Genomic DNA, 21,990 nt, shown 5'->3' on the forward strand with positions numbered 1-21,990 from the left:
GCATGGGAAAACAGAAATTCCTACTGCTGTAGCAGTTGCACAAAATATTCATAATCATTGCATTTAATTAAGGCGTGCTGCAAGAGCAAAAGCCCGCCGCTAACAAGAAAACATGAGGAGTGGAGGCTGATTTTGAGACCAGAGGCTGCAAGTCTGAATGAGAATCTGAAGGCTTGTCTATACTCCCTTCACCAATTTAAACCCCTTTTCTTGTATACCCACTTAATCAAACGAGCACAAGCCCATAATCACAACTTTACCTCACTAATATAACATTTTTCTATTCGGTATCATTTGCTTTAGCAAACTTAGATAAAACATATGTTTCTTTATTAAGTAGAGAGCCTTTATAGGTAACGTTTTCTGTCATCTTCACACTGTAGTTCAGGTGCGAGAGGTCATTACTTTTTGAAAGTAATCTTGTATTTTAAATACATAAGTATTCTTATTTTATGCCATAGAAATGAAAGCCTAAAAGCAGTCCCTGCTGGGTGAGGCCAAAGGTCCATCCAGCCCAGCAGTCTCCCACCGTGGCTCACCGAAGATGCCTGCAGGAGAGCAGAAGACAGCAAGGATGCAGCAGTACTTTCCCTGGACACTCCTAGTATCCAGCAGTTCATGAGTTAACAACTTTCTAAGCCAAAGGTGCTTTCTGTTTAACACTAGTTAATGGAGTTTCTTTCCATTAATTTGTCCAGTTGTTTCTTGAACCCATGTAAGCTTTCAGCTTCCACAGTATTCTGCAGAACGGTATTCCACAGCTTAAGTATGAAGGTCAGTATTTCAAAGCAACATTAATGAAAGAGTGCTATCCTACAAGTTACCACACTAGACTGTTAAGAGGAGAGCCTGTGCAGTTCCCAGCTCAGGCACAATTACACCCATTTATCAACTTATCACCTCTGTATATAGAGGACATAGCTCTGTCTTCCAAAGGTGTTGTAATGATGACTGTAAAGCATTTAGCAGCACGGTGGCATACGCCACAGTAAAAGGATATTTGCCTTTGTAAAAGAAAAGAAATCATTGTCAGATGATTAGCATAAAAATCATTATTAGACTTCATTACTTACATCTCCTACAGCCTCAGAAATTCACCACCGAGACCTGAGTCCCCTACCACATAAAGGACAACCTTCCCAATTTACAGATTCTCATACTTCATTGTAGAAAATCATACCTGCAGTTGAGCATATTTAGGCTGAAGAATATCCCTGGCAAACAGGCAGAGGAAATTTTCTCTGCAAAGATGTTCAGCTTTCTGTTAGGATAAATCCAGTTTTTCCAATGGGTGGCACTGAACCCAAAGGGTCTCTGGAAAGAATGCTGATGTTTCCACCATAAATGAAATTTATGGAGGTCTAGACATCAATTTGTTTCTGCAAAGAAGTCTCTGAAGTCTGCCACAGAATGACAACTCACATTATTTTCTGTACTGTTGAAAAGTTATATGTATTTTTGCATTTCCTTTCAGAGGCCTCTCTACTGCAGCAAAATACACCAAGATAAGAAAAAAGCTTTTTTGGCTGTACATGTTTCAATAAAGGCATTGTTAACAATGGATAAGCAGTCTTGGAGGGTACAAAATGTCAACATATTTTCAACTAAGGCTATGTTGAAACATTGGTAAAAACTGATTACAGAATCCAGCTTGGTGTTTCAGGGCCCTGCTTGATTTTGCAATACTGCAACCATTGAAGAATGGAAGATCTGATGAGCCAGTCCTCTGTAAGTATCTATTATAGATAGAAAAAAGATAATCAAGAGCCAACATTATTCTGCAAAGATACTCTCTGCTGGTTTAATATTAGATATATGCAACAGCTTGTTTTCAAATCATGTGTTCATAATTTTAAAAAAATTACCTACCACTACACTAAGAAAGGTGGAAGAGCTTCAAACCCCTGAGTGAATCCAGAACCACCTTACAGGAGGACTAGTAAAATTTTATGTTGGCTGTAGAGAGGTATACCAAACACAACCAAATTATCCTCCACTTGAGCTGACATCTGACAGCTCTCCTGACTTTAGACTGGCTCATCAGGATTCCTCCCCATCAAAACATCGAAGCAAAAGAAGAAGAGACATATCCCTCTGTTTAGTAAGATATTAGGTGTTAACATTTGCCAACTACTTTCTGTCTAATATGCTAATTCCACCAAGGCCAATTTCTGTACCTAGTAAAGAACTCTAGAATGGGGGTTTGGAGTTCATTGAGTTATAAACAGAAAGATGATCAGAGAGCCTAAGAGACAGACACATAATTATCAACATAAACCAACAGCCTCACTCGAGTCGTACTGGTCCCTTAAGATATCCGCTAACATATAAAAACAAGCAGGTAGAGAAAAGAAAGAAGGTGCAAAGAAGTGTGAACTGTAGCTACCATAACTGTTATCAACAAGACACACACATTCTTCATAGTGATGATTGATCTGCCCTTGGAGAAAACTGGTTTCCAAATTTTGCTTTTGACAATCAGCTTTTCCACATGTAGGAGACACAAATCAGGGTTAGATAGACAAAGACATGAAGTTACAAAGGAGACTGGAAATGGCTTTGCATCACAACAGTCGGTTCAACTGCCCAGGACTCCTGAAGAGCACGGGACTGGAAAAGACCATTATGGCCACTAAGTTCAGACTCTCCGCCATGCCAAGCAGCCAAGAAAATATGTTAACTCAAGTGTTCGTAGACCATCCACTCCAGATGCTCCCATGTAATATAGTTCACCAAGCACTCCCAAAAACTAGGACTAACAGACAGGAGACGAGAAATGAAGGGCATCGTATTCTAAGCCTCTACAGCAGCTGGGAATTTGGTAAGTAAAATTTCCAGACAATAATCATAGGAAATGGCTAGTACCCATACAACCGGCTGAGAACAAAAACCCACCAGCCTGATAAAGGGGAGCACTCCCTTCTGATCCTAAAGCTGAATGCATCAACCAGGCAAGTTACCCAAGCAATTCTCATACCAGCAGTGCACTGTCCCTTGCTTCATCCCTTCGGCTGCAACCAGCCTCGAAAGCTTACACAGTCTTATCAACGGCAACGTTTGTATCACCAAATACAAGCTTTGGGAATCAAGCTGGCCTCTTATGGAAAACAACTTGCAAAGATTTGAGAAGTAAGTTTTGTTGTCAACATATCAAAATATAGTGGCAGAAAATCTGGGCCCACCTGTACAGAAGAGGTGTTTGGGGGGGAAAAAACATTTTTTTTCTTCTACCCCGTTCCACTATCGGGTAAACCAGAGGAGAAGGAAGGGGCATGTATGACCTCAAAGACAATGGGAGAAGTCTCCCTAGGGATGCTAGACAGCCATAGTCCTATCCTCTATGTCTTCTGGGGCTTTTGTGGCTCTACATGCCTAGATTGTATGTGGTATAATGCTGGAAATCTTCCCCAGTTAAGGAAAAAAAAACAAGATGTAAGCTGAAGTCCTTGTGATGCATCCAGAAATAATACTGCGAAAGCCAAGCAACTAAATGGAATAAAATACAGGACCAGAACAAACAAATTATGACTGTTAAAATACAGTGTAAATCAATTTAGGAATGAAAGAAATAGTGATTATGAGAAAAATTCAGAACTGTTTAGGCATACTCAAGAAAAACACCCCAGTTAATGGACCCCAAAAGATCTCCAAATTTTCTTCTGTTTCAAATTTATTTACAGAAAATAAAATAGCATTTCTGTAGACTTTCAGCTCTAAAGATTAAATTCCAGTTACAATCTAAATTATCTTGAATGTGTAATCTGAGCAACACTGAAGATGTCTATCTGAATTATTTTGTGACTTGCCCATTCAGAAATTAAAAATCCTTTGTAAAGTTCATTTCTTACCTGTTTTTACACAATTAACTAATGTCACCACATGGTCTCCAAAAGGAAAAGTTTGCAACTATATTTTATGAAATGTTAGACAATCTCCTAAGTCACAACAATATGGACTGCCTTCCCGTTGTCTGTTTCATCGCTTTGACTTTCCATCATATTAATGGTTAACTGAGCATCCATATTTACAGATTTTATCCACAAATTTCTAGATTAGCAGAGAAAGAACTGTCTAAATAAAAATATGATAGGCCATCAAAAATAATATGGAGCATATCTAAAGCTATATCATAATTATACATTTCCAACAGTATAGATCTCCCAATAGGGGAAATAATTCTATTTACCCTTCAGCAAGGTGCAGCAGGACATTTGATTTCCACATTTTGAGATGTAACTTATATTGCCTGAACTCAGAGAGAATCCAGATCATAGCCTACAAATGACTGGCTTCAGGCTCAATTCTTCATGGAAAGATCCCATAGCAAGGAAGCTCATTTGCCAATCCCTGCCTCCACCCCCAACCAGAAAAGGCTTACACAGGAGGACAAGAGGATGCTAAATGTCTAGGTTCCTCTTGCAGGGGAAACTTCTTAATAGTTAACAACAGTTAAGATTTGGAACAAGCTTTGATGCTCCTAAACGGGAAGGGCGGAGGGGGGGAAAGAAGATTCACAGCCTTGAACGATGCCCTGTAACAGTAAGAGAGGGAGGGAGGTGATCTACTTGCTGTCAGCACTGCTCTGTGTTTTTCTTCACTGGATTCAGAGAGTCTTCTGCATCCAAAAGAGGGATTGCCTAGATGACAGAGCATGTACATACCTCATCTGACAGATTCTCGCTGCCCCTGACCCGGCAGATCATTTCTTGCACCTTATGCTATTTTAAAATCACCCTACCCACTTTGCTGTTCAGTGCTGTAACGTGATTTATACCAATCCATGCTGACACTTACCAGTGTGCTTTCTGCTGTGCATCTGTAAATGGGACAACTTAAAGTATCGCTTGTTACAGCCAGGGTACGCACACATGAAGGGACGTTTTTCATTTGTCTCACTTGCTGATCGGACAATAGTTGGAGCTACTCCTGGCACCCGTCGGACATCCTACAATGACAGAGACTTGCTAATGCAACGTGTATGTTCTCAAGCTTTTACTTAATATATTCAAAGACAAACAATCAGAGGCACTTCTCCGGGACAAAGAGATACTTAAATATATTATACTGCAAACAGGCAATTTTATTTTATTCTACATTAATGAAGTACACCCTTAGTATACCTTAATCTGTTCTTTGCAAAGTATTAAAATTATTTGAAGGTGAAATACAGTGAACTCTACTTATTAAATTCTCTCGCCAATATTTATATGCAGGATTAAATGGGCCACATTGTGACCTCATGTATAATCACACAGTCCTGGAAGAACACTCGTTGGCATATGAAATAGTTTTAGGCTTATACCAGTGTAAGAGATAAGAGCACGAGCCATAGAAGCATTCTCCTCTTTATTTTAAATACTCACATGAAGTTAAAGGACAGGGAAATTAATGTATTGGGTTAATACAAATTGGTAAAAAGCAAAACAAGAATGACTGTATAGTTGGAGCTGGTGAATAGTTCAGCCTGCTTCAGTCAATGAAAGCTGGCTCACGAGCCTATTTCTGAGAGCTTGCCACTGAATAATGACTTGTTAAACTATAGAGAAAAGGAAAAGGAGAAAAGATGCTACCTAAAACCATTGAGGTATGTTGACAACACAGAGCAACACAGAAGAGACAAATATTATGTAACAACTTTGCCATCAGTTTTAAGGAGGTATATCTTTTACAGTGGTATTTATTGATGATATGACTGTTTCGGAAAAGGGAGGAAATTAACTCCCATGAATGGTAAGTTCCTTCCAAAAATTCACTAATTACTTAGTCATTAGAAAACAATCACTTATTATATTTTGTTTTAAGGAAATACGTTTGAATTAGTAAAGTTTCAGAAATCCGTAAAAGCAAAATGTCATCTAACACTTTCTTATATACAGTTATCAGATGTAGTCCACCGTAACCACAGAAGCTTCACACGGCCAAAGTGACTGGAGCTAGAAGTTGGAAACTGGATCATATGTTTTGGACCATCCTGAGAAGCTGGTAAGGAATATTGTCTCACAGATATATTTCAGAGGAAGAAATAAATTATTTTAAATGACTGCGTCAGAAAGAAATCTTATATTATACTTCAATGGCTTCAGTGAAGTCAGGACACTTAGGTAAAGCATTTCTTGACAACACAGGGAAACCGCAAATCAAGGATGGATTTATAAATACCAGTGAAGTAGTAAATGAACATTATAAATAGGCAGCAGTTTTACTTCCCTATGAAGAACGCCCTACTATACTCACTTGTATGCCTCTAAAAACTCCATGGGTGTGTATTCTGTATTGGGCCCCACAGCTGTATAACATGGGAGCACTGTGGTTCTCATTTTCATATCCTGCTGTATGGCTGTAAATAAAGAGGGGAATAATGGAGAAATGAAATATTTTTCAGTACTCAGCTCCATGTGAGAGGTTTCATTTCTTAAGTCGGTGATAACATACGCAGAGTTCGCTTTTATAGCCAGGATATCCAAGTTCAAATGAAATCCACCAAAGGAAGCCTGCTCTGCCTTCGTATGGATCTGCTCCCGCTGACACAATGCATTGATTCCATACATACATCTATTAGCATCCAATAAGACAGTCCAGAAAAAAAAAAAATTGCCATGATTTGAACTCTGATGTATTTCCACAAAGACTTTAGGTAAGAGGAAAAAATCCACATAGCAGCATAACTGTGTCATGTGCACATGTACACATTATTTATCAGTTAAATGTGGGGCTTGCTATTGCTAATATCTTTTGGAATGAGCAAAATGCCTCAAGTTTCACATTAAGTGCAGTGGATTTTTGTCAGCACCTCATGACTCAGATATTACCAGATACTACCAAGAAAGTGATGACATTTATAAGAATAGCAGTCATGTACTCATAAACAGAGATTACAAATCAGTGTCCAAACTATTTATCCCACATATCAGCTTGCAGGATGCGCTACAAATTAACCCTTTATAAAAATAAAATTAAAAAAACAAAACCAGCCTATCCCTACTAGGTATAAATTTTCAGAATTCCTCATGCAGCATCATCACAATAATTTTAAAAATTTGTAACCTTTGTTGTGTTTTGGGGGTGTCACCACCATATGTTTATCTCATTATATTCTTCAAAATCCTATGTTCTCCTGTCCAGAACGTCAGGAACATTGCTGTGTTTCTTGTTGCAACCTTCTTACATTATGCAAATAAATTTTAGGTTTTATTTTTAAATGAGTACGTTACAATAGTGTGTACACTGCCACATGTATTAATATACATTGGCAACAGTAAGTGTTCACGTTTTACACTGCACTAGAAATTAGAAAGCCCAGAACAAAGCCCAAGGGCACACAGCTAGGGACAAAGATGGATACATAGGATGTTATCCCACTCTTTGCCAAATGCTTGCAATAGCAATTTGAAGGGGTCCCTGAGGCCCAGACTCTCATTTCACTGGTCCTTCCTTTCTCTTCACTCAAAGTTCACGTGCAGAGTAGAATTACAAGGAAGTTTTAAACCTCTTAAGTGATTTGCAGAACAGCCAGTGGAACTGGAATGCGGGAGATGTCTAAATGGTTTGTGAACCTCGCTAAACAGGAGGGGAACAGTATTTGTGAACAGCTCTTACTGCAGAGTGTGGGTCGCATTCCTCATTATTCGTCCCCATAGCGGCTTGCAGACTGCCACCTGGCAGATGTGTTCCTTTAGATCAAGTCCTTCGCTGCCTAAAATACTAGTTTCAAATCCTGGCTCCACCTGGCTATTCAAATCAAAGGCTACACCTTTTAGGAAGGTATGCTCTGTTTATTTTAATTTTAAGTGGCAAACAGGCGACCATAATGAAATAACTTATAGGGTGGTGGCAAGAAAGTATCTCTGATCTGTAGTATTATCTGTAATAATAGAGAAAGGAAGATACCGTTATCTGATTTAAATGGATTAAACTCTTCTCTAGATATGTACCATGTCTAACTAAATAGGGTCTCCTTTCTGCTCAGGGCCCAGATGTGGCCTTTTGTTCCCTAATACAAGTAACATGACCATTTGCTCAATTCAGGTTCCCCACCAGCATCGAATGTTCCTCTCTATTGAAAGGCAGCAAGTCCACAGATGGTAAAAAAAAAAAAGGTTGAAAAGCACCCAACCCACGGTGATACCCATGTTAATCACATATTAAACTGTGCTTTAAAACAGAAATGAAATGAGAACTACCATTTATAAGGAGGAAGTTCTGCAGTAGAAGCTACTCCTGATCTGTAATGTAGCAGTAAATCAAGGGTAAATATGAACTTCAGCATTAGTCACCCTGAGTAACCATGTAACCTCTCATTCACGCCTGTGCTAGCAACCTTACACATTACAATAAACAAGAGACACACAGTTAGATAAGAAGAATTCCCAGAACAGAAACTTTAGAAGGAGGAACAGGAATACACAGTAAAAGCTTACACCATAAAACACAACCTAACTTTCCCTCCAAATTCACATGGTTTTCATCTTTCAGTGATAACCATTTTTGTAAAGACCAGTCAGTTCTGAAATAATTCCTCCCAGGAATAAGAAGCAGAACAAAGACCCTGTCTGTGCCCTAAGGAATGGCTCTATGAATGGGAGGTATCCTCCAAATGATCTCCATCTCAATTTTTATCGCACAGTTGGGAAGCCTTCCTCAACATTCAGCCTTTTTCATATTTCCTCCCATTATTTCTAGTTACACTTCACTAAAACTGTACATACAACTACAAAGCCTTGAAGATTAAAACCTGTTTTCTGAGCCTCTTGACCCATAATAGACTAAGTAATGAATAGCCATCTACTTAACCAGCTCCCTAGGAGAGACGCTTTAATAATCAGGAACCCTAGTTCCCATTTTACATTGGGCACATTTCCATCAAGGTTGGCTGGTACTCAGCGTGGTCATGTGGATGATGACAGCAAAATGGATCACGTGAGATTTCTTGGTTAAAATACTATTTATTCACTATGAAGCACTATGGAATAATCTGACCTTCAGGGGGCTAGAAGTTAACAGGTGAATGTTCTTTCCAGTCAGTGGAGAAACTGGAACACTGAAGGAGGAGTTTTCACAAACCGTCCCTACACTACTGCTCTCTTGAACTTCAACCTTCACCCTGCATCGATAGTAACCTCATTGTGAGATACAATTTTTTTTCTTCCAGACCCTTTACTCAATGCATCCATGACGCATGCCACAAAATGTATACCGCAGTTTGCACAGTTGGCTTGTTCACATTGCTGCAATTTATATACTAAAATAAAAGCACTGATAGAAGAACCAATATAAATCTCCTACTGAAGCTCAAACACCTGCTTTATTGCATACAAGAGATAATGATCAGATGCAATCCCACATATATGAGCAATACAAGTAACTGATGAATTTGTACCTGCAGTACGTTACATAAAGGGAAATCTTAAGAGAATAGGAGATTCCTTAACCTTCATCTTTTCTAGTCAGGCACTCTGTTTAACTAGGCAAAGAGACAATGCCTCATACACTTAGGCCACCAAATCCATAAGAATAATATTGTCTAGTGGGAAAAAATGTCCCACTAGATTCTCAGGACCAGATAACAGCCTAGATCTCCACCAAAGCACTGCAATGCATACACTGTACACCCCAGATCCACTAACAATATATGCATTATAAATTAACAAGAAGAGGCATTAGAGATTATACTGCACTGTTCAGATGAACAGTGATAGTCCAGGGTAGGTAAACACTGACACTTCGGGAGAGACAGGCTTCTGGGACCAGGACCCACAGGTTCACTCCCAGCAGGATGGGCTGCTCGGGCAACACCGCAGCAGCCTGGAGAACTGCCAACGGAGCCGCTCGCTGCCCAGCTGCAAGTGCACTCAGAGCATGGCTGAAAGCATGGCCAAAGCTCCTACGCTGTGTCTTCCCCTGCTCAAAGGGCTGAGCAGCCCTGAGGAGAAATTCAGCTAAGGCTAGGGGGATAATCAGGGGGTGAGCAGCTGAATTAACCAAAGAAGAAAAAAAAAAAATCCCCAGTAAGGCCCAGAGTTACAGTTAGGAGAGACACTAGACCGATCCCTCCACAAGTCCTAAAAGGAGTCAAAACTAAGCAAGGCCAGATGCAGCCAAGCTGACCTGCCAGGATCCAACAAATTTTTGTTCGAGCAAGGACTGAAGGATTTGGCCTCACAGCCTAGTTCTGCCTTTACTTGTAAGTATACAACTCCCTTTAACTTCAATGGGAACAGCAGAAAGGCAGAACCGGACGATAAGTATTTAGAACTCGAGTTAGTTGGTGAAAAAAGGACCCAGTATATTTTGTTCTCGGGTTCTAGGCAGCCAGAAACAGACCTGGAAACGTAGCCATAAAATGTAACTCTAGATAACTGGGAAACAAAGACTGATACTTATGCAACATAAAACGCTAAGCAAGCGCTATGTGTTTGTAGAGTATTTAGAAGCGCTTGCATTTACCATTAGCCCAGCAAATCCTTAACACTTGGAGAGTAGCTCTTTTAAAATGATTAATCTCAAAGTTGTACAGATTGTACAAAGATTAATAAAAATGAAGGTTTTACAGATGAGAATGTGTGATGAAAAACAGAGCAGCTTTAGAGAGTTGTATCAATCTAAGTGGTTATAAAAAACCTCATAAAAGATGACATTCTAATCTGAATATTTTAAAAAATAATCAAGCTGCAATTTCTCTCTCACACCATTTTTACTTTGTTAAACTGAAATCATCTGTCTAATGTATAAAGCAGTTACAACTTAATCTGAAGAGTTAAGCTTTTTATTATTATTTCATAAACCAAAAAAGGGAAGCTTTAGGGCATACTGAGGAGAGTTAGAAAATTTCAGATGAAACGTGAATACACATTGATTCATGAGATTCAGACTTGGAAGAATAAAAAAAGCCAGAAAGCAAGATTACATAAAACAGGCACCACATTAAGCCTCAATTTAATTGTGTTTCAATGCAGGAACAGGAATTTTAGGGTTTAGAAACAGAGCCAAAAATGAGGCAAAGTGAGGGTGTGGGCTAGTCGCGTTGATAACAGAACATAAAGGAAGAGAAGTAGAGTTAATTCCCTCTGCTAAAATATTTACCATCCTAGCACCCTGGGAAAAATATGTATGGAGACAGCAAAAAGATTCTGATTAGTTATATAGAAGATCATGTTTCTGCCTGTTTTTTGTCTAATACTATTACAGAGGGTGGAGTATAAAGCTGCATTTTTATCTGCACTTTCCAAGGCAAAGGAATATTAAAAAATGTGATTTCACAGATTACAGCCCTTCTGCCATCTTCAATGAGAAAACCAGCTGGTTGATGAAAGGAAGGCACTGGATTTTCAGGGGACCCTAGTCTCTCTGACTTCAATAGTCTTTGTTTGGTTTGGGTTTTTTTACCATTGACCTGAGTGGAATCAGGATTTCACCCAACACTTCCCTTCAAAATGAGACCCTCAGCTATCAGTGGGAAAGGGGAAATTCAGTATTAGAGACAATAGGTCATTGTCTGTTCCCATCTCATGTTGATTACAGAACTGAACCCAAGAAGGAAGTTTTGCACCTCCAAATTTTACTAATAATACCATCACAGCTAAACAAAAAAACCTTTACAATTCACTCCTAGAGAAAATAAGTTTTCACTGTCTTGTTTTAGATGCAGTTTTAATAGTGTTCTACAGAGATCATACCTCATTTTCCTTCCAGTGAGCCTGAGCAAACAGGAATATATACAAATGTCCATGGAACATGCTGACTATTTAACACCTAAGCGAAACCAAAAGGGAAAAAAAACCAACCAAACAAACAAACAAATTTTGTCTGGTTATATACTCGGTTTCAGATGACTGTTGGAAATACGGATCAAAACTTCTTACTCAAGCTGCTGAAGAGACAACTATGCAATATTTCTGTTAAGTCTTGCTGTTGTGTGTGTGGCTACACTTCTTGTCTACCATGCCGTATCATTTCCTGCTTGGTATAAATAATTTCCATGTCACTTTTATACGGAACTCATCAAAATATCAAGGAGGTTTTTATAGTCATGAGGTCTACCTCTACAACAACACTATGAAGGAAAGCAGTTATTTTCCACATTGGACAAATAAGAAAGCAACACAAAAATATTAAGGACAGAAACTGAAGGGAAAGGTGTCCACTAATGTGGGACATCCATTTTGAGATGCCTGGGACCCGAGTTCTCGGGGTAATAAGCAAAGGACCCACTGACTTTCCTGCAACAGTATAAATCTGATCTCAGCTGCTCCAAACAAAATACCACAAAATGAGGAACAAACCATCAGCGCTCTGAATAGATAAAATCCAGTCCCACAGTGATGTTCACTGCCTTAACCATGAAGTTTTCCTTTCAGATCCTTGAAGCTGACAGTTTGTGTGACAACTCTCACAGACAACAAGCCAGCCCTCCCTCTCGTCTACCCAAAGTTCAGAAGGTGACAGAGAAGTCCCTGGACAAACAGGCAACACATAATCAACGCTCACAAGCCACCAAATGTGGACTGTTCTTCCCTCAAATGAGTTATAAGCACAAGTTGAACTCAATCTTTGGCATTCAGAACCCAAGCGAAAATCTACAGATTCAAGTCACTTGGACTACATGGTAGCAGTAGGGGGTTGTCGTCTTCTTCCAGAGACCACTCCATGCAGAGGGAAGCTCATTTTGCGCCATCAGACCTTCTTTTGGTTTGCCAGTAAGTAGAAATGTCTAGAAGTCAACTTTTAGAACCTACTCCGTGTGCTGGGGTAGCCTGGCTGCAGCCTTTTCTATCTGCTTCCCCATTTACACCTCTCTCCCCTTCCCCTGCCAGTCTATCATGTTGTTGTACTCTGCCAGAAGACAACATCTCTGTTCACCTTATGTGTCTCTCTCCACCACTTAGCAATGGCTGGCCAGGCACTCTATTCCATACCTTTTACTGCCCACCTCTGCTTGATACTCAGGCCGTGCCTTCTGCGGTTCCCTAAGGCTTACACCTACTGAAAGCACTAAAAGCTGAAAGCTAAAACCCACTGAGACAAAGAAACTTCTTGCCCTCAGTTCCAATATCCGACATTAAAATATCCGGGAAGAAAAAAACATTCAGGAAAAAAAAGTCTTCTAAGGCCTTAAAGCCACAGGCCCTGAGCAGATAAAATCATTCGATAGTTTAGATGCCAGGCCCTTGCTTCTGATCACACACGAACAGGACTGTTCGTAAGGGTGCAACTCAACGGGAATGGTTTTCACAATGACTGAAAACGACACAGCTTTGGCCGCCTGACAGTATTCCTTGCCAAATTTCAAACTTCTAATCTGAAGTGAGGAGATTCTGGAGCTGATCAGTCAAATATTGGCAAGAATGTAAACAGCTAAAAGCAGAACGCTCTCTGATAAACCGCTAGATAACTTAAGCATAGAAGCTGCTAACTAACTCTACCTGAAATGCACGGCAACAGCTTCATTTCAGTGTATTAAACTTATGCTGAACATGAACCCAGAAAGCAAGCTACTGAACTGGTCTACTGTCAAGTATAAAGTGTATGACCCATAAGATTTATATAATTGTGGAGTTCTCTAACTATTTGCAGAACTTATTGGTAATGTTTTCTTCTTTCTTATAACGTGCAAAAGTCTTATTGAAGCCAAGAAGTGCTGGGGAGAACTCAAGGCAAGGAGCTAAACAAGGACTGTCATCGTTGGACAGAATCTAGAAGCTCCGTATTTCAACAGAAAGATTGATTCCAAAATTCTTAAATTACAACTACAAGATTGAGAAAAGCATCTGAAATACTAAACGCCTGGGAATCACTTATGAACAGTTCATATATTTTAAAGATGTAAATCTTGGGAAGAATACCTTATGTTCATGGCAACTGAGACTGGAGGTACTGTGTATTGTAACTCTCAGCCAGAAAAGACAGATAACTATTTTGGCTCATATTACCAGTGATGAGGCTATGTCTAGCACTGATTTTCCACAGATTCTACAATCTTGGCCTATACCAAAACTTTCAGCTTTGTTTTACCATGGATCATTCATCTTGATTTCTTCCCCCCCCACCTTTCATGCATCCTAGGTCACATACTTTACACTGCTAACAGTCTGACTCCTGGACAAGTAAGAAGCCATTTATTTTGTTCAGTACTGCTTTAATATTTCTATTGTGTCTTTTTTTTTTTTTCACTGAGTTCCCCAAAGAATAACCTCTTCCTTGCTTTAATAACTTGGACCTCAGTCAAGGTTGATGTGTTTCTCCATTTTGCAGGATATTTTCTTCAGAAGAGACAAAACAGTGTCTAATATTGCAATGACTGATCTTTAAAGGTACAGTTTAAAGAGGAAATCAAAAACACTTATGGAAAATAAAAGTAGGAAATAACCTTTACAAAGAGATGACTGGCAGCGAAGACACAGAACTGTAGACAACTGCAGGATTTGGGGATCTTCTCTAACCACAAGAGCTCCTCGAAAGATCTCTTCAGGCTCAATTCTCTCGTTCATTCCAACACAGATAGTTTACTATGCTGCTACTATCTTGTCCCTCTAACCTTCAAACACCATTTGTGAATGAGCTAGAAGCAGACCCATAATATTTTTTTCCTTTATCACGCTACAGCACTGTACACAAAGTCCATATTGAACAAGGTTTTCACATTTATGGACAGCTACATGAAAGCATAGATCTAGACAGGCTTTTCTAGATTTCTCCTGTTGTTCACTTGAGACTGTTAGCACATGCTTAGACACCGAGAACATCTCAAAGTGAGTTGGTGATACCTACCTTCGGTAGGGGAGTTTTCATAGCCAATCACCCACTCAGAGCAGAGCAGGCAATCTTTGGCTTTACCTTGGCTAAGATCAAAAGGCGGCTCTTTTGCTCAGGGTAGCGATTGTAGACGAAACAAGGTGAAGTTACGGTAGTGCACCAACCCAGCGGGCCTCGGTCCTACCTCATGCTCCCCTGGGTGCGTCGGAGGACAACCAACCCAGCGCAGGACTACCGGAGGCACCGGGCACAGGCTGCCGAGTGGCCCGGCGCCGGCACCGAGCGCTTGGCGCCGCCTCGCTCACTCCTTCTCCCTTTCCTCCCCCAGCATCCCGTCCTCGCACCCAGGGCCGGGCCCGGGAGAGCGGGAGGCCGGGTGCCGGCTGGGGGAGGCCCGGCAGGGGAGATGCCCGCTCGGGCCGGGGCGGGCGGGGGCCGGGAGCGCTGCCCCCCCAGCGGCCGCCACCCCGGCGGGGCCCCGCGGCGCCTCGGGGCCTTCCTGCCCGCCCAGCGGCAGGAAGCCCCGCGGGGGAGGCGGGCCGGAGCCTCTTCCCGGCAGGTGGGAGGGCGACAATGGCCGGGAGGAAGGAAGCCGGGAGGCGGCAGGGCCGGGACACAGGACGCAGGGCCTGGCGAAGGGAGGGAGAGGGAAGAGGGATGGTAGGTAGGAAGGGGCGACAACTCGAGGAGGAGAGCGCGGAGGGGCCGCAGCCGCCCCGCCGGGACCGGCACCCGGACCCGGCCCGGGCCCAGCCCTGCCCGGGGACCCCCCGGCCCGGCCCCGGCCCCGGCCCCGGCCCCGGCCCCGGCCCCGGCGGAGCCCCGCGGCCGCGCTGCCCTCGGCTGGCGCGGAGCCCCGCGGGGGCAGAGCAGGGGGGCTGCAGCCTGCCGCCGGAGAACGTCGCCTTTTGAAATACCTACCGCTTAATTCCATAAGCGTGAACCAGCCAGCACCCTGACACTTCACTTGGGTTATTACAAGTATTTCTAAAAACACGGCAAGCTATAGCCAGATGATGAGCCGCTGTCGGAACTGGTCAGTGTTTTTTCGTGCTAGTGACAGGATTCAAGTCGTAAAGTACAAGATAAAGTTGGCTCAGTAACACAACTACACTAGGGCAAAAGATTAGACAAGAATAAAGCACCTTACCCCTTCAGTGTGGATCCCAAGTTCATCTGATTCCATGTCATGCATTCAAGCTGTGAGGTCATTTGGTATAAATTGTCACTGTTGGGAAAATATGTAGAATTAGAACAAAAGTTACTGCGATCAAATTAAAACCGATACGTCAAGATAGCAACATTTTCTTTGCTATTGTTTTTAAATATGTAACAGTAGAAAGTGAATTTATTTTATATCATCCCTTTTATCGATGTATTATGAATTTAAAAAAAAAGAAAAGGAAATAAAAGAAAGGAATGGCTATGGATTGAAAAGTCTCTTTGAGTCTGCAAGCCTGTAAATCTGCAAAGAGCTGGAAGTGGAGACATAAAACTTTTTCCTTACAGAAAAGTAATATCCGATATTGACACATTGAAATTAATGAAACGAATATAGGCAGCCTGGCGGGCTAACGAAGCAGATTATTTGTTTTAAAAAGGCAAATCCGTTAACTGTTTTAACCAGGAGTGTGAGAGACCACGTGGTTAATGGAGTGAAGCAGCTATCGTGACTCATGATGGATGTTACTACATAGAGGGGCTTGACAAGCAGGAGAAAAATGGAGTGGCTGAGCGATAAACGAAGCTCACCGCTGGAATACGCTCTTTCCCGCCGGCACACACCGAAGGCGGCACGGGCGGCTGCTGCACAGCGCCCTTTCCCGACCGTCGCTTTCCACTTTGAAGTGGCAAACACGGGGAGCGCGGCCGCGGGGTTCCAACGACAGCGGGACGCGGCGGCGCTCGGCGGGCAGGGCCGGCCCCGGGCCGCTGCCGCCGCGGAGCCCCGCGGAGCCCCGCGGAGCCCGCCCGCTGGCGAAGAGATCCCCGCGGTGCCGGCGAGGCCGAAGAGGTGCCGTCGCCTGTGGCATGCCGCCCCCCGGGGTAGGCTGCGGGGGCTCCCCCGCTGCGGGCTCTCCCCAAAGCGCAGCTCCCCGCCGCCGCGCAGCCTCGCCCCGGCGAGCCGCGGGGGGGGGGGGGGACGAGGCGGGAGCCCCCCGGGCCTTTCAGCCGGGCTCTGTGATTGATGCCGGGGAACAGCCGCTCACAATAAACGCAAGTCTCCCTGTTGATTAATTACACCTAAATTCGCTGGACTTATGCGGTGAATTTATATCATTCTGTTATTAGAAGAGGGTATTTTTTTTTCCTTATTTTTTTTCTTCGTGGCAGGTAGAAGCGACCTAAAAAAGTCAGATTCCAGTGGGAAGCTTTTGCATATAAAAACAAATTAAGTGACTTCAATCTCGAAGTATGCGTAATATCATTTGTCAGTATCACTGGACACTATTATTCATTAGTGTGTCTGAAGTGCTATTATGCTACTACAATGTCCTGCATATCAGCTCAGGAATTGTTAAACTCTCCTGCAGTTTCCCCATTTCCAACAGCAGTCCGTGCTGGTCTGTGCCAACTACGTTTTGCAATTCCACGAATTCTTCCTGTAATGCTCCTGTAATTAATTCCTCCAGGACCCTGATTTTTATTAGAAGTGCCCGCCCGATGCATTTACAGCAGGAGATTCCCCTTTAACTTTCTTTCGCTTGACAGTTCATTTATAAGAGCCTCCCCCACAATATCCACTTTTTCCCCTCCTTTGCTTTTTCATAAAGCAATACACTTATTCATCTTGTCACTAGCTCGCAGCCACTGTATTGCATGCCGCCTTTGGGTGACAGTGTCCAAAACAAACCGCTCGGAAACCAGCGCAAGGTCCAGCGGCGAGGTGAAGCCGCAGCTCACCGTCTTCACCCCCCCGCCTAAAGCTCCCTCCTGCCCTCCACGATTTACAGCCGCGCTTCGCTCCTGGGTTTGCAGCTCCGACAACAGCTTAACGGCGGAGCCCGAGCCGGCTTCACCCTTTGGCGGGAGTCCGGAGTGGCTTTCGGGCAGGCTGGGCGTCGTGTAAAGCACTCGGAGAAAGAGGGCGAGCGAAAACTCCGCTCTTCCTGCTAAATCCCGCTCTGCCGCCGTCGGTCCCTCTGGCTCGGGGCGGCCCCAGGAGAGACCCGCAGCCCTCGCCCCCGCCTTGCCCTCCCGCTGCGGTGCGGTGGGGCAGGAGCCGGGGGAATGAGGGCCGGCGGGAGGAGGCGCCCGGGCTCGGACCCCACGCCAGCCCGGGCTCGGACCCCACGCCAGCCCGGGCTCGGGCCCCACGCCAGCCCCGGCCGCCCCCCGCGCCGGAGCCGAGCCGGGGCGCGTTTCAGCTGCGCGACTTGGGGAGAAGGAGACGTTTGGCTTGAGGCTCTGAGAGTGCATTCCCGCGGGATGCGCTGCGGTCTCTCGGCACGCCCCGGGTGGGCTATGCCCCGGCTCCGCGGTGCCCACGGAGGGGCACCCCCACGCCCCTCACACGGGCTGCAGAGGGCGTCTGTGTGATCTCTGCTGCCGGCAGTGGCCAAGGGGAGAAATTTCTGTTCTGTGGAGATGCTGAGCCCGCGACCCTGCGAGGTTTACATCTCGAAAAACCCGGGATTGCCCAAGCTTTGGCTAAATCGCGCGAAAGCGGCCCCGGGGCGGGGGGCAGGTGGGCACCGCCGGGCTCCGCGCCCCGGCAAGCCCGGAGGCAGGAATGGCCGCGCCGGCCGCCGTTTGCCCGGGGGCCATCGGGCATCGACACAGGATTAAACATCTCGCATCTGACATGTGACAGAGAACAGGACATCCCTAGCTCCACGTACGCCTCGCCATGGTTTATTATTGACAGTACCATGAGATGATCTCATGGAATTTACAGCTCCTCTCAAAATCTCGGCTTCGGATGAGGTTTGAATGATGAGAAGGAAAGCGGGGTCTCCGGGGATACGTCTGCGCTGATTCCAATCTGAATCCTTGGCCCGCCAAACTGCCACAAAGAAGACACTAAAAATAACTTATTTTCATTACAGAGATGCTTTTAAAGAGAAATGAGAGGAAGGGGGGGAACATTTCTACAACGGGGATGAGTGTAAGTTGGAGTGGAATAAAAGGAAGTCAACGCTGAGCAAAAAGGGAACTTAAAAGGAAACCAGTAGTAGATCATATAGAGTTTGTTTTGGCCTGCACTGCAGTATTACCGAGTTCTTGACCTCTGCACAGAAAGAGCTATAATCTGAACCGAGACTCCTCCACTTTTAAAGTCTTTGTAAGTGTGACTCACAGTAAATTTTCAACATCGAGCATGTTTACTACATTAAACAGCGCGAGGTAGAAAAGTTCACATCACCATTTTAACGGACCCACAAACGCTAGTCATCTAATGAACACTTGCAATCTGTGCGGGTTTGTCATCCGTGTCCAGCTATCAACAACAGGCGCAGTATTCCTTGGCAGAGGAGCGGGCTGCGCTATAAACAGAGAGCAAGTAGTTGCCGAGGCGAGAGATTTCAGAGATACTTTTGCTTCCAGTATAAGAATTACGATCTTTTAACCGTTTCCTTCAAGCTGTCGCTCTCCCGACCGCTTTGCCTCGGTACAGGAGGGAAGGGAACGCTCTTCAGCCCCAGGCCCGCCCGACTACCCCTCCGCACTGCAGAGGGGCTGGCACCGGCCGGGCCGGCAGCTCTCCCGGCCCAAGGACCCTGACGCTCAGGCCCATTCGCGGCCCGGCCCGGCGCGGCTCCCCGCGGGCCAGGCTGGAGGGCCGCGGCCGCGCCCCGCGGGGAGCGGGGAAGCCGATAGCGGCTTCATGACGGTCTCTTGCACCCGGCTGGTGAGATGACGAGGAGGGAGAAGAGACAGCATCGGGTGGAGGCGGTTCGCTCCTGCATCTCCTCGCAGCTGCTTCCTTGCTCCACCTCCGCTCGCCGAAGAATTACCCCTTGGGTCTCGTTTCGGCGCAGCAGAGGTCCGAGACGGAGGGTGACGGGGGGATGGAGCCCGGCGGGACCCAGCGAGCGGGTGCAAGGGCGAGGGGACCCGAAGCCTCGGCCGGGGTGAGGTCCCTCCCCTGGGCGAGGGACCACGAACGACGCCCGTGCGCTACTCGAGCGTCCCGGGGAGGCGCAAAGGAGAGGCGGTGCGGGGCGAGCACCGGCCGTCCCATCCTGCCGGGGAAAGAGGCAACACCTCCCGCTCCCGAGCTCGGTTCCTCCCGCCACGTTGCCCCCTCTCCGCTGCTAAAGGCGAAGGGGAGCGCCTGCTGCCCTCGGCCAGTGCGAGGAGCGACAGGCGCGACGAAGCCCGTCACGCCGGGGTTCAGCACCATCCCCTGCGTGCTCGCTGCGCGCCAAGCGCAGCGGTCACCAGGCGCGCACGGAGGCGCGCAGCGGGCACGGGCATGGCCGTCGACAGCCTCACCGCCCCATCCCTGCCTGAGCCCCGGCGCTCAGGCGCGGCAACCGAGCCATCAGTTGGCAGAGCAGAGCTGGCAAGCTTGGCCTGAACTGCGAAAAGCAAAATAAATCTTCGCAAAGGAGGTACGGAATAAAAACGGTCTTAAAAAATAAGAATAATAATAATAAAGATTCCGCCAGATCAATATGAATATTGACTAAGACAGTGCCGTCGGTTTTCAGTCCGTTGGAAATGCGGCTAATGAGTCACGCCCGTTTCTGCACGGTAACTAGTCACCCACGTTGTTGACAACACTTTCTAGGAAGAACATTCGTGTAGTAGGAAAACCGTTTTTTCCAGATGCTTTTGAACATGTGCGGGAGGGGACAAGGGGAGGCCGTACCGAGCTCACCCACCTGTTCAGGCTGAGATGCTGGAGCGGGCTTTGTACAACAGGACCTGCCCTCGACAAGGAACAAGTTCTGCCCTGGCTTACACCCCCACGCACCAGTATTGGCTCGTGTGAGGTTTAAGGGCTTAAATCCTTATACTACCGAAGCAAGCAGTAAACCTCCCGGGGAGCAGAGTAGGATCAAGGCTAAGGTCGGGACGAAACCGGCCCCGTAGCGCAGGGCTGCCCACTCGCGCCGGGGTCTGGGTCCCAAAACGCTGGGCGGGAGGTGGCCGCGTTAGGGCGATGCCAGGCTGTGCTCGCACCCCCTCCCCGATGCTTCCTCGGTAGAGGCACGTGGAGGAGAGAGCTCTCGGCACAAGCAGCGGTTTCCTATCGGAATCGCACCTCCCAGGACCCGGCTCCCTCCACTAAACGTACAAACGAGTACCAACGCCGCAGGAGGCAGCGCCCGCGGTGCTGCCGCCGCCGGGAGCCCCGACACGGGAGCGGGGCACAGGGAGGCGAGGGCGAGCCCCGAGGCCCGGCGGGGCTGCGGAGAGCGGCGGCTGCCGGCGGCGGCTCGGAGCTGCCCTCCCCAAGTCTCCCTACAAACCATATTTATAGATTTCCCTGCGAGGCGAGCAATCTCTGTCACTTCAGCGCAGAAGTTCGCCCCGCCAATTATTCTGGAAGCTAATCTCTCTGGATAGGCTTCTTTCCTTCCTTCATTACCTCATTCCCTCCTTCCCTTGACGTCAACTCATGTTCATTAGCAAAGTGGCTTCTGGAAGTGACAGAATTTTGTTGTCCCACGTCCAGTGTTGATTAATCAGAGATGATATAACCGGCCTACAAGAGGAGCCGCTCGCGGCTTCCTTCGCGGAGGCATATTGTTTTGTGTGCGAGAGTTACTTAGCAACTCCAAGATACGGGACTGGCTCCAAGTTCACAAAAAGTTGAAGAATAAATTTTGGGGAACTTCTTTGCTCACTAAACACGTTGTAAAACTGCAAGAGACACGCCCAGCCCCCATGCCAGACCGAAGAGAACGGGAAGCCGCGCTTGCAACGGACCCCTCTGTTGGCAAAGAGAGTTCGTGCTTGCAGCAAAGCTCCAGATGCACCTTTCTCCCAGCAAGGAAATCCGATAGGCTTATTGCCCCGTTTACAACAAATAACCGCCCTGCAGGCCAGTCCCCGTCGCTCTTGGGAGCCATCGGAAGGGCTCTTCGGTCTGCAAGAGGAAGCCCCTGGACAGAGCTGAGTTCTGATTGCCTGCCCGATCCCTGCACCACGCTCTGCCCATCGCTGCTGCTCACCAGCGAGCGCTGCCACATCTTCCCGGCCTCGGGGAAGAGCGGCTGCGGAGACTCGCAGCGCCGGGAGCGGGGAGAAGGCGCAGGGGCAGGGCCGCGCCGACCGGTGCGCCTTGCG

The 21,990-nt window shown here is 45.9% G+C and overlaps 1 protein-coding gene across 2 annotated transcripts in view; it reads right to left on the bottom strand.

Annotated features, from left to right (window-relative positions):
• The window catches only part of WT1 (WT1 transcription factor), a 37,680-nt gene that overhangs the window by 9,353 nt on the left and 6,337 nt on the right, over nt 1-21,990 (bottom strand). For both annotated transcript variants that reach the window (XM_076343367.1, XM_076343365.1), the window contains exons 4-6: nt 15,899-15,976; nt 6,235-6,337; nt 4,795-4,945 (exon numbers count right to left, since the gene is read on the bottom strand). In XM_076343367.1, coding sequence (XP_076199482.1) covers nt 4,795-4,945; nt 6,235-6,337; nt 15,899-15,976 — 332 coding nt within the window. The remainder of the gene's footprint in view (nt 1-4,794; nt 4,946-6,234; nt 6,338-15,898; nt 15,977-21,990) is intronic.

This window comes from Aptenodytes patagonicus, chromosome 7, assembly GCF_965638725.1.
Source record: "Aptenodytes patagonicus chromosome 7, bAptPat1.pri.cur, whole genome shotgun sequence".
Lineage (NCBI taxonomy): Eukaryota > Metazoa > Chordata > Aves > Sphenisciformes > Spheniscidae > Aptenodytes > Aptenodytes patagonicus.